The 13,102-nt window shown below is 41.0% G+C and overlaps 1 protein-coding gene across 1 annotated transcript in view; it reads right to left on the minus strand.

Moving 5' to 3' along the window:
- Positions 1-13,102, minus strand: part of MAPKAP1 (mitogen-activated protein kinase associated protein 1) — a gene marked incomplete at its 3' end in the record, with an annotated part of 83,265 nt that overhangs the window by 20,319 nt on the left and 49,844 nt on the right. The window contains exon 6 of the mRNA XM_009697278.1: positions 11,757-11,866. Coding sequence (XP_009695580.1) covers positions 11,757-11,866 — 110 coding nt within the window. The remainder of the gene's footprint in view (positions 1-11,756; positions 11,867-13,102) is intronic.

The raw sequence follows: 13,102 nt of genomic DNA on the forward strand, positions 1-13,102 counted from the left end.
TGTAATTCCAAAATAACACATGAAAAATCAGAGATTTAAAGACGGTTAGGCAGTCACTGCCTAATAGCCAAGGTGGTAGATGCCAGGCAGACAGTAAATAAGCAAAAGTGAACATAAGCTATGTTTCAGGCTCTGTCCATGTACAGAAGTAAGACTGGAAAATAGTCGAAAGAAAACAGTTGATAAACATTTAATGCTGATGTCTGTGGTACTTTCCTACTTCAAGTTTCTCCTTTCACAAGGATACATGATTTATTGCTTCACTGCTCCAACCCTAGGTTTTGAAAGTGTGATTTCTTTTGAGTTTAAACTATATTTATATTTATTTTTTTGTTATCACTTTTTTATTATTGCTATAGAAAATATTTGCCGGAAATATGTTGCAGCTATTACAAGGTCATAAAAAAGAGGAGGTTTATGTATTTCTATCATTTCAAATAGTCTGTCAGAAAGTATCAGTCGTGCTAAGTGTAAGACTACTGGATTCCAGCTTTCCCTCCGCCAGCACATGGGCAGCATATGGAAGAATTAAAATAGCTCAATGTGGGTGCTGGCTGGGAGCAGGCAAACTGCGGCACCGCATCGGCCTCCGGCAGGGGCCCCCCCGGGCGCAGTCTGCCACTGGGGAGGCACGGGGGAAGACCAGGCTTCCCTTCAACGCTGGACACCGACCCTGGGCTAGGAGACAAATACTGGGCAAGGATTATAAACAAAAGAGGACTGAAGAAGGAGAGGGATCGATACACTGCCGAGAGCACAGAAACTGGGAACAGAGAGAGGTCTGAGGCCTCCTTTAGTAGGATTTTTCTTAGAACATGACAGAAAGGGCAAGGATTCCATTGTGTGTTTGGCAATGACAATAAAACAACAGAAAATATGTAAACAGTTTGAGAGGAAATAGCTCTAAAGCCAGAATGTTTACATCTCAAATCCTACTGCTATGAGGACATCTTAAATCTGTTTATCTGTTAAAAATCTCCAAAGCCCCTCAACACCTCTGAAGTGGAATAAAGATTTTATCATTACAAATGCAAATACTGGTTAATAAATAAAGATATTTAAATAGTGAAAACAAACTTTTAACATTACGCACAAGCACAAGACTCTTTTTTTTTTCAGTCCAATCTGTTTTTTCTTAACTTGCACTGTTGTGACATTACTGAATTTTACACACAGTTATCTGCTGCTCTCCGCAGCAATACAGATGGTTTTTGTAGAAATAAACAGTCATTTATATGAAACAATTGTAAAATAGTTTATGGAAACCAGTGGTGTAATGCATTCAAATAAATGCCAGGACCCGCTGATGGAGAGCCAAGGTGTTAAATCACACTGCTTAAGAATTCAGCTGTGGGAAACAGATAGTAAATCCAGAGTGACAGAATTTCCAGTGATGGCAAAGGTTTCTGACATCTAGTCCAGTACACAAAAACTACAGCAGTTCAAACCCATTTTACTTAACACTACCTTGACAGCCAGTGAAATTAAAGAATTTAGCCAAAAGCCCCTTAAAAAGAAACAAACACTTCATTTATGTATTGCTTTTTTGTAGAACAGAAAACAGGCAGCATAACTAGCAACAAACCTGCCTTTGCAGAATATTAACAGAAGTGCTTTATTTAATTGCTACTATAGACTTTTATTCTTTTTCCATTAGAAATATACAGCTCTAAACAAAGTGGAAAGAAGAAAGGAATCATCATGTTTGATCTATAATGTAATGAACCTATAGCAGATATACAGATTTTGTTTTTAATCACAAATTTAAGAGACAACGTCAGGGCAAGCAGCTGTACGAGTTACTGGCAGGGCAGTACACATTACAGCTAACACACCCAAAGTCCCTTCCACAATCTGCTCCTTGAAAGAGGGCACCACTGTGAACAGCCTGCAATCCAAGCTCCGATGGTTCTTTGTGATGCAGATCAACATGAGGTCCGTACCTTACGGACTTGGCTTATAAAGTGAGAAAGGTGCCTTCCCCTGGTTACGGACGTACACGCAATAGCATCGCAGCGAGGGGCAATACAACCACCCGGACGCGTGCATTTCAGGCTTCACAAAAAGCTAGCAGGAAGGAGACAGCCCCATGAACATACCTGGTGTATCAGCAGTATTTTCTTTAATCGGAGTGGATAAAATAAACAAAAAAGTCTCTATCATCCAAACACTGAACTGCAGAATTTAAAATGTCACATAAATTACAGCTTTATTACCAATCCAGAAGAACCAATAAATGTATGATTTCAATACCAACAGCTCTAAAATAGACTCAGTTCAATATTTCACTTTCATTTCAGAGGCCAGGCATGAAAACTTTTCCTCAATCATTCAGGCTGATGTCCAGAATCCCATCAGTCCAAACACACTGGACTAACGAGCTATTTCTATTCCGACAAACTATTCACAAACTTTATTCCCGATGTGCTGTTCCACGTACACCAACAGCCCCGTCCCCCTGTCACGTCAGTGTCTGCTCAGCATCAGCAGGCTGGTGAGAAAGGGCTTGCTGAAATAAATTATGATCGCTGCAAAACAGAGATGGAGTTTGTAGGCAGAAGGAAATAATTTCAAGCAGCCTCTATCACACCCTCTCCAGCACAAGGGGGCTCACCCTGCACACCACCAATCCTGCTGAGGAAAATCTGCTACAAAAATAACAAGCAAGCAATCCTTCCTCAACATCACGGCAGAGAGCAGGGGAGCATCAGACCCACACGCAACCCTGGGAACACAGGGGCCGAGGGTGCTGAGCAGGAGGGGTAAGGAAAGCTGCCCCCCGGCAGAAGGGAGCCCCTCTGGGTAGCAGGCACAGGACCAGGCAGCCAGCACCGCACCGCTCCTGGCACGGCCCGGCAGAACGGGGAGAAAGCTGGGACAGCTGGGGCTATACGTTTCACTTACGCCTTTACCACATTGCCTCTTTGGTGAAAGTGGAGCAGCAAGCAGGAGAGTCTTGACCAAGGATCTACAAATACTGATGTTCTTTTAAACTAAAATCCTGCCAATATAAACAGCTTAGCGCAAGGAAAACCGGGATTTCTGAAGTATTTCCAGGTAAAGCCATTCATAACCGGAGGCACAAGACTCTGCAGGGATGCTGTAATTATCCAAAACAAAGGACCAAAAGCCAAAGAAAGTCAAAACTACCATTAAGCAGAAAAGCACACACGTAAACACAAGGAAATACAAATTAATTGGCTTTTCACTGTCACAGATGCTGTGGCTTCCATCTAAGAGTCAGAGCAAACATATGCATCGCCTACTCTAACATATTTACTTTCAAATTTAAACTCCTCAGTTACCATCATTCAATGACACTATCAAACTTTAATGACAGTTTATTCTAATTGTGGTTCAACTCTTAAAAATGTTTAATCTTTAATCACAGGGCTGTGGTTTTACATACTTTCATCTTCCTAATTCTCTTTTTTATATCTAAATACATATATATATATGCTCAGTAAAAATACATAGACACACCCCTTTCCAGCCATTTCTTTTCGTCCCATTCCTCTGCGTACAAGGTGGGGATGAGGAAGCAAAACCCAACGAAGACCTACTCAGTCGCCCCAGCCCAACACCAAGGCCGCGGTGCCAGCTGGCCGTGCAGCACACCGGCTTGCCGCGGGCAGGAGTTGGAGTTAACGGCTCTTTCCTGGCAGCCTACAGCCCGTTAGTGCCTCCTCTCCTGCGTCTTCCAACACCCTGATAACCCCCACTGTGAACAGGGAGAGCAGGCACCATCCGAAAGATGCTCAGAATTAGCACTTCTCCCTGTATTTTGTTTCCTCCTGCCACACGCAACCAACCCCTCGGAAAGCAGAGCCACCAGCCCTGCTCCAAAGGGCGGCTGCAGCTCCGTGTGCCCTGGGGGACAGGGACGCCCTGCCTGGAGCCAGACAGGGTCCTGCGGGGCTGCTGGAGACGGGCACAGGCTCACAGCAAGGTCCCTTAGGAACTCCCCGCAGCCAGGCACCAGAGTCGTAATGCTCTGACGAAAGAAAAACATTTATTGATGGAGAATAATGAGAAAATTTTTCATTAACGCCAACAGTAATCTCAACCCAACCAACACGTAAGAGTCCAGGGAGTTCTATCTATTTAGGAACTTCTAAGACTTATATTCTGTTTCGGGGATTATTAGGGATATTTTTAAAGTCACAGTGTTACATTTCTTTAAAGACCTAATTTTCAGCACTTCAGAAATTAAAATGGTGACGTGTACATGATAGGAAGCAGATTCTGTGTTCGAAGTCTAAGGCGTAGTTTCAGGAGAATCACTCTGCACAGGCAACAGAGATCCCGGGCCCTCGCTCTAGATACCAGATTTGCTGAGGACCCCACAGAAATATATTTGCCTTCACAACTGAAGACGACCTGCTCCACAGAGGGAGTCAATTTGTGTTACAAATGGCTCCTGTCCTGCCTTTTCCCTGCCAGGCTCCCCTGCCCACAGCCACCACCGCATCCCCAGTGCTGCCGCCCCGACCCGCTCTCCTCCCTCTCTCCGCCACAGGGACACAGAGCCGGCGTGCCCCTTCCCAGCACTTTGGGAATACCAGCTCTCCTTAGTGTCTGCAGAAGGAAGGAGCAAGGCAAATCAAATACGGCACCACAGCATCAAGACCAAGTATTTACAAATATAACTGCTGAGATACTCCAGGAATGGGAAATCATGGGACAGGTTTAAATAAAAACCTTCAGCCTTACGGCATCCGCACGATTTCCCTTGGGACTGGTGGGGTGCTTGGTAATAAGTGGTTTTTCACACAAATAGTATCTTTGCATTGCCATTTTTGCTTATGTCCTGTGTAAGTTTTGAATAAAATGTGTTTATAAACAGTTTCAGAAGCGTGTTTAGGACAAGAAATTTGACATTAAAAGTGGTGCTGAGACTGATATCTTAGAAAGTGAATATTCAAGGAAAACTCAGATCTCTTTTCCCTAGTTGCTTTCCGAATGGAAGATGAGCCTCATGCAGCACTCCTTTATTTTGAGCTTCTGTTCTCCAAGTTCTGAAGGATAACTTAACAGCTTTATGTGAACAAATCTGAAATACAGGAATAATAAAACATTGTAAAACATGACTTTGTAATAGGTTGTGCTCTGAGTTACCTGGTGATGGAATATATTATTTTAACTGGCCTTTGCAGCTATAATTCCTTTGATTCTGTTGTAGAGACCAAAATATGATATGGAGACTTTTATTTTTATGTCCCATCTCTGTTTCTTGAATTTTTCTCTTTCCTTATCATTCGGCTTCCTGTGGCAGCGAGATAATACACTGATCCAGACTAGTAAGATTATTTTAGACTATTTTCGGTCATTTTACACATTTTAAAGAGTGTAAAAAAAAAGGCACTAGTTGACAGCTGTTAGGGACTTGAATGTTATTATAAAGCAGCTGTTTTCATTTATAGAAAAAGTATTCGTCTTTCTCCAAACTGAACAGAATGGTAAGTTAATAACTCTCACTCTAACCTATGGAAAATACAGGTCATGTCTGCGAAATGTTGGCAGAAGGTATTGTTTATAACAATTAAACTTGCATAGCATTTTGTTCTTAAAAGGACTGAGCATTTCTGGTTCAGGGATGTTTGCAGTTTGAAGCAGCTATTAAATAATAATCAGTAGTATGTTCACCCTGCAAAGAATTTCTACTTAAAATCAGACAAGATTAATCAGACAAGGCTTCTCGGTTCACAAGAAATTTCAAATGAAGAGAGGCTGACATGGACCAGAAACAGGCAGGATTATTCTAACATTTCAGCATTTTACATTGTTTAGTTTTGCTACTCATCTCCTTCTAAGAACATTCGGTTTTTATCTACTGACATCAATGCTTAATTTGTTTGAAAACAAAGCCTCTGTACACATTCTCTCTGCATTCTTATTTACTTTACATTAGTATTTATAGTCCATTCACTCAAGCTGTGGAGGAAAAGGCAACTGGTATCCCAGAGAATATATTTGTTGAAGAGCAAAAGGAACAAGGCAGCTCAAAGGCGAAGAAGATAACTTTCAAGTGTACATATAGTTCCTGCACATATTTAATTTGAGAATCACCATGGCATCAAGATACACAAAGTACCAAGAATGAAGTCATCATCTTTCTTATGTTCTTAAAATTGTGAGCCATGCAAACATATTTTATAGAAAATACTGAATGCAAGCTTTAGTGCAGATAAAAAAAGCTCGATAAGATCTACTAGCCTACTGCACGTTGTGGGATGCTGTCAGACCCAGTCTTAGCTGTGCTGTGGTATCTGAACATAAGGGCCTCTGCGTTTAATCTTGGAAAAACTGCTTTCCTCAGTCCAACTGAGAGCCTTTCTAAAAAGCAAGATTTAAAATGTACGTCTACCATAATCTAAATTCCTAGGCTAACTGGGTAACGCATAAGTATTGGTAAAAGTAAGACCAGCAGAAATACACATCAGATTGATTGTGTAGGAAAATCATTTAACAGTACAGGAAAGCAAGTTATATTGATAATGGTATTTTACAGTTACGAAACATGAGCTGCACGACCTACAAAACTTTCTCTGCAAAGCATGAGGGTGGGATTTTAAAAGCATGCCTAATATCTACCTTTTTTAGAAGTTAATATTAAGACTCACTGATTTCTAAGGAGCAGAATTACACCAAGCACTAAAGCACTAAAACACCCAAATCTCACCTAAAAAGGCTTTTCAAGACTCCATTATAACATCTGTCCAAAAACCAGACAGCACCATATCTGACATTTTCACTGATAAATTCAGGAAGAACGAGAAGTTCCTATGTTCATGATTTCAAGCATATGATTCCCTTTCTGTAGATCTGCCACATTGCAGACCAATTTTATATTTAAACCATCAACTGCCAGAGTGTTCACAATGTTCAGTAACATTCTCAAAGAGATCTAGACACGGCAAATTTATACAAAGCAATCCTTAAACTATCTATGGATATTGGTGCTCTCCACAGGGCCTTTATCCCAGCATCTCAGCACTGCCCAGGCCAATGTCATGTGCATAGCAAGGTCCCTGCAGCACTGAAGGGAGCTTTCAGCTTTTCTCTCCTCACCGCTGTGGCCGGCCGTGGTTAGGACATCACCCCATCCTTAGTCACTTTTTCTCCTGTCCTAGTCATTTGGAGAAAACTCACTTGCATGAGAGATGTCACCGAGCCTCCCTCAAGGTGGTCCATCGCTGGATTAGACCAGTCTCCTCTGGGAGCTCATTCCACAACCAAGAGTGTTTTATTTCCAGCTCTCACGTAAAATATGCATGCGCAATACATGCTGCTGAGCATGCAATAGGTTAAACAAATTGATGATAAAGTCTTCTACTTAGTTATTTTTCATTACCATAAGAAAACATCAATTACATTTTCTATTTTATGAGTGTACACAAGGGAATCCATTACAGTAACGGAGAGGTTATATGACTGGTTTTTGCTGCTTCTTTCCTAAGCAAAAAGAACAGTTAGTTTTTAAAGACAATGAAACCAACCCAGAGAAAAGGAAGGCACACCAGCATATCTGCGTAGACAGTTCCTATCCTGATTTATCCAGCCTGATTCCAACTAATTAAACATCTGCCTCAACAATTTCCTCTGCAGATTTATCTTCTCCAGTATGTAGCACTGACTGGTTGTTACAGGCTTCTCCCTAACTTGCAGCCATTCCCATGTACTTCTTCCAGTTGGTTATTTGGGCACGTGGCAAGAGATGACACAGTATTCCCACTGATCCCCTGCTGCTGCCTGCCGTGGGACAGGTCACTGGGCTCCCAAAGCACTGCTTCGGTACAACCATGTCCTCTATGAAATGACCTAAGGGCTGCAGTTCTCTCAGCTATAACACATACAGGTTATTTTATCACCTGCATTAATCACAGATAAATATTTCCTGTTGATTGACTTAAAAATTACTATTTCAAAACGGTCAGAGTTCATACGTCTAAGGCAAAAGCCTTGTGAAATTAAGAAAGGAAAAATGCAAGGAATATGAAATAGTTTGGATAGTTTGTAATAATTTTATCTAACATAATATCTAAGTAGAGCTAGGCACAATCAGAATATTGCTTCCATTTTTTTATGTTGCTTTCTATGACACAAAGGTCGTACCCCACTTCTATCTCCTTCTACTGACCTGTATCTTCCCACAACAAATAATCTTTGGCTTGAAGTTAAATTGCAGCCAAGAGTCTTCATTCAGCTTTAGTCTTTTCAACAAAAGGGATTCTGAAATAAACACATCAGTATTTTTTACAGATGGAGTTCACCCTACAGCTACTTGAATGCTGGTGCACGTGCTGAACAGAACGTGTGGAAGCCTGGGCTCTGTGCGACCCTTTGTCAAGAGAAACTTTGTGTGTCATCACCAGCTTTGTGCTCCAGGAGGCAAGCCAGGGTTGGTAGCTGCACGAATGGTCATAGCACTTCTGTTCAAAAGTCAACAATAGAGAAGCGCAGAAGGTCATCAACTCTCAGAGGTGACCCAGGTGTATGGATTTTCAGGAACTTGCGACTCAATTGCTTGTGGAAAAACCTACTTGTAAGCTGCAGACTACTGGCTGAATAAAATAATTGGAGAAAACTAGTCTAGTATTTTAGCCCTGGTCATGTTGGAACATATCCTTCCTGACTAGACAACAGAAATTTTCCAATTTCTTCCTCACCCAAAAGAGCCAACCTAGGTTTGCACTTTCCTACAAACATAAGACCAATCTGAAAAAGGTCACCTAAGTCAGTGGTGAAATTAGGTCAAAAAGCAGTTTCTTATACAAATACTTGAAAACAGCATAAGCTGTAAACATAATAAATTCATTTGTCCTGTGAAGACTGGTCTGGAGGCACACTGAAAACGTGCAGAAAAGTTCATAGGTATTTCAGTTTTATCAAACTATTACAAACGCTTTAAATAAACATGTTAAGTCTATATTTGGTTAGTACTTTTTAAAAATCAGAACAATCAACTTAAAAGGAAGCATTGCTGAGGAAATGCTTTTCCTAAATTATGTCTTATCTTTTATTCAGAACCTTGACACCCTAATCCACTGCTTAATAATGACTTGAACTCCAATGGCACAGGACCGTACTGTGCTAATAGTCTGATCTTAAATTCCATTTATCCGTGCATCTCCCAATGAAAGTAAGAGGCACATCCACTCCAAACATGAAGAATCTGCTGGTAGATGAAGAATGATGACAAAATCTTTTTTCTAGTCCTGCTCCAGTCTCTCCGTGCCCACTGCAGTGGCATCCTGAGTTTTACGCATCCTTTAGCCCGGGCAGCATTCCCACCCAGCTCTGCTCACGGCAGCAGAAGGGGACTGGGAGGCTCCTTTTGGATCCAGAGGGCAGCGAAGCAGGAGGATCCCTCTGTGCAGACAGCTGCAATCTCTGCTGTTCTAAAGATGACAGGCAAGACCCTCCAAACCCCCCTACCCCCCAAAGTCTGCTGACTGCTGAACTGCAGCTTTGGTACAGCAAGTAACTGGGAATAAGTGAAGTTTTGGATAAGGGAAGATAATTTTAGTAAAAAAGTTTAATTAATGGTTTACCAATTTAATACATAAATACCTAATCTGAGAAGTCCCTTCACCCATGTGAAGGGGTGAATTTCACACAATTTCAATAAGGCATTATGAGTGCTCACCAACATTTAAAAAATAAAACAAAAAAAAGAATATTTCATTTATGAAATTCAGTAATATGGGAATTCAAGCAGAAATCTAAAAATGATCATTCTTCCCACAGTGACTCCAATTCATGAAGCTTACAACTGCAGGTCCTAATTCTGGATGTATCTATGCACAAGCTTAAACTGAAATCTGCAAGCAACACCGACTATTTCAAGAAATCCAATCACACGTTCAAAAGTAAATATACCTATAAGTAACCAGAAGGTTTTCAGTCGTGACTTCTACTGTGGTTATATCCACAGCAGGGATGATGGTCATATCTGAAAGAAGTGAGCTGTCACATGGATAATTTATAAAAAGTAAATTTAAATGATTTCTTACATAATTAAAAAAACCCCAAATGAAACGTACATCCTTATATACCCTGTTACTACAAAGGCTTGTGAGCAGGAGTGCCAAGACAGTAGAAATGAATGTATTAGCTGAAGGAATAAATGACAGGTCCATTCCATTTCTAAACTACTGAGCAAAAGTAACAAAATAAAAGGAAAAACACATTTCAAATGGACAAAGAGTAAAACATCCATTACACGGAGGAGGAAAGTAGTTTAAAGACCGAGCTAAGTGTATCCTTTAGCCACCTCCCTTCAGGGAAGAGAAATCTGACCCCAGGAAATAAATAAAAGTCACCCAAAAAGTGAACAAAAGAGGTGTTTGAAAAAAACAGAACACCATTCATCGCAGCTAACGACTTGTTCATTATGAGTGATGATGGATAAAGACTTCTCACGCTGAGATGAAATCAAGATTTATATGCATTGTTTCCTCTCCCAACTTGTGGGAAGATCATCATCATTTAATTCTATCTCTGCGGCCAGTGATGGGCATCCAGAGAGCTGGTTATCAAACGGTGCAGTCAGCTGGCAAAAGCCGGAACGTGCAGTTGGCACATCTGGACTGAGCCGCCACAGCCGAGGGTGAACAATGACTCCTGGCCAGCGGCCAAATTGCTGCAGACGCTGGCGGGTCTCATCTACAACCACCCCTACACCAGCATCTCTCTCTCTCCTCCCTCCCCCCCCCCCCCCCCCCTTTTTTTTTTTTTTTTTTTACGAGAATCAGATTTTCATTGCTTCATTCAATTGCTCTCCTCTGCCATTTTTTACAGCTCTTATCGTTCCCTTGGAATATGGCCTTGAGACAGCTCATCCGTGTCCTTCACTGTGTTATCTCTTCTAACTTTTATTAAAACTTCAGCTCTCATCTGAAGATAGCTAATTAAATCCATGACAGATTATACACTCGTTTAAAAACTGCACTGAACTACTTTTTCTAAAGAGAACAGGGTTTATTTTCTTTTCCCATAGTTAAAACTAAGGGTATATAAGGAGGTTTCATTCATTTACAAAGACAAGATCCTTATCTTTACCTAGTATATAGATAGGTTTATATTAAAGTTCCTTTGTTGTGTGACAAGACTCAGTGCAATTTCTCACAGTAATTATTTCTTGTTGCTGGAAAGATCTCTTAGCCTTATACTTTTGAAATATATATAACAACATATATGTGAATGGACATTTACACCCTGGAAAACCGTTGCTCTAAAATATAAATGCAAGTACTGTACATTTTCTTTTTTTTAAATCTTTATACGACTTAACTATAACAGTACTACTTTGGCAACATTGCAGAAAGTAAATTTTTCTTTTTCTCTACAAGTAACGATGAATCCTTTAAATTATTTAAAATCACACTAAGCATCATTTTCTTACATAAATTAGAAGTATACAAATTCTATCAAGGACTGGTCTTACTGTACTTCCACCTATCATCTCAAATTACCACTAGCTGGACTTGAATGCAAATGGCTTTGTTATCATAAATAAATATTTGCAGTAATGGATATACTGCTCTGCAGCAAACATTATGCAGCTCCTCCGCTGTCTGCTTTTTGCCAGTATCCAGAACACAAACCTGTGCACAGAACTGCTTCTGAGTGGTGCTGAAAATCACAATACCCAACGAAAAAAACTGAGCATCCTTCACAACAGTTAAAAAGAGATACAAAATATGCTCATGGAAAAACACCCTACCCTCTAGAAAATACGATAAATAACCCACCTGAGCCTCTCTGTGATCCCTTCCTTCTCTTTAAGGCTTTTTGTAAGATATCCTTCATGGTGACCTTCATACTGTCCACCTGAATAAGTGAGAATCCATGAGCAGCATTTCTGCAAGACAGATGCACATGCATTTTTACAAAATCATCATCATCAGGCAGCTCACTGCAATTTCCATTAGTTTCAAGCAAAGGACTTGTGAGGCACAACAATTAACCAAGTTGTGCTATAACAGGGAGTTAAAAGGAGAAACTGAGCAAACTCCCTTAGAAAGGCAGAGAAAAAAATGGAGAAAATGGATTGAGATTCAAGGTGCGTAAGGATTTTCCTAATTTATCTTTATTTTTGATCAATTTGCGTTCACCATTAAAAACGAAAAATGAGCAAATGTACCTGCGGAGCTCCTCAACTGCTCATTATTAAGTATCTGCTAGGCGTTTCACAGTGCATAGCAGAGAAACAGTTTGCAATGTCATTTTCGTACATGTCCTGATGGTAAACGTAACAAATCATTAAGGAGAAGTGGAAGAACAACACTCAGAGGCATAAGAGCAGCTTTTCAGCACTATTAATGTACAGCATTGTTTCAAACATAAGCAATGTGCTTTCTTTGGACACGTTTTTGTGAACATCAGGCACAAAATCTCACGGAAAGGTGTACGACAGCAGGGTGCTTGTCCTGGCCATTGCCCGCAGGAGAGACCACACCTGGGGGATACACTGCGAACAGCACGGGGATGGTTACGGAAGCTACCGCCAGCCAAATATTGAAAGTGGCATCACCAGGGAAGCAGAGAAGATGACAATATAATAGAAGAGATACTGGATTAATAGATCAGTAAATTTTGCCCCTTAGACCTTGCAGTCAATCTCTGCTGGTGTCAGTAGATGTCACTGCAGACAGTTAGCACGGAAATTTCAGAGCTGCTGGGCACCCGCAGGGAGCGATTTGCACTGCGTGGAAAAAAACTGTTTTGCAAAGCTATTTAGACAGGAGGAGGAGCTTTGTATCTGGCAACTAGGAATTTTAATCAGGGAGTAGAGCTCTCTATGAATATCACAGCTGGAATATTTTTAAAAGCAACTGGCAGTCAAAAGCAATCCAAGCAACACAATTACATCATTAAAAACAAGACCATATTACATGTCACTTGAAGACATAAACGCTGGGAACGCAAGTTTAAGTTCAGATCACTTCAGATGTGGCATCCCTAGCCCACATCCCTAGCTGTGACACAGCCTAGGTGAATAACTGACATCTTCAAGCCCTCACCGCACATTAACACTTACTCCTGGTCACTGGCTGCAGCGCAGCCGCGGTGGCCAGTGACCTCCCCACCTGGGCCC

The sequence above is a fragment of the Cariama cristata genome, unplaced genomic scaffold (assembly GCF_000690535.1).
Source record: "Cariama cristata isolate BGI_N322 unplaced genomic scaffold, ASM69053v1 scaffold14050, whole genome shotgun sequence".
Taxonomy (NCBI): Eukaryota; Metazoa; Chordata; class Aves; order Cariamiformes; family Cariamidae; genus Cariama; species Cariama cristata.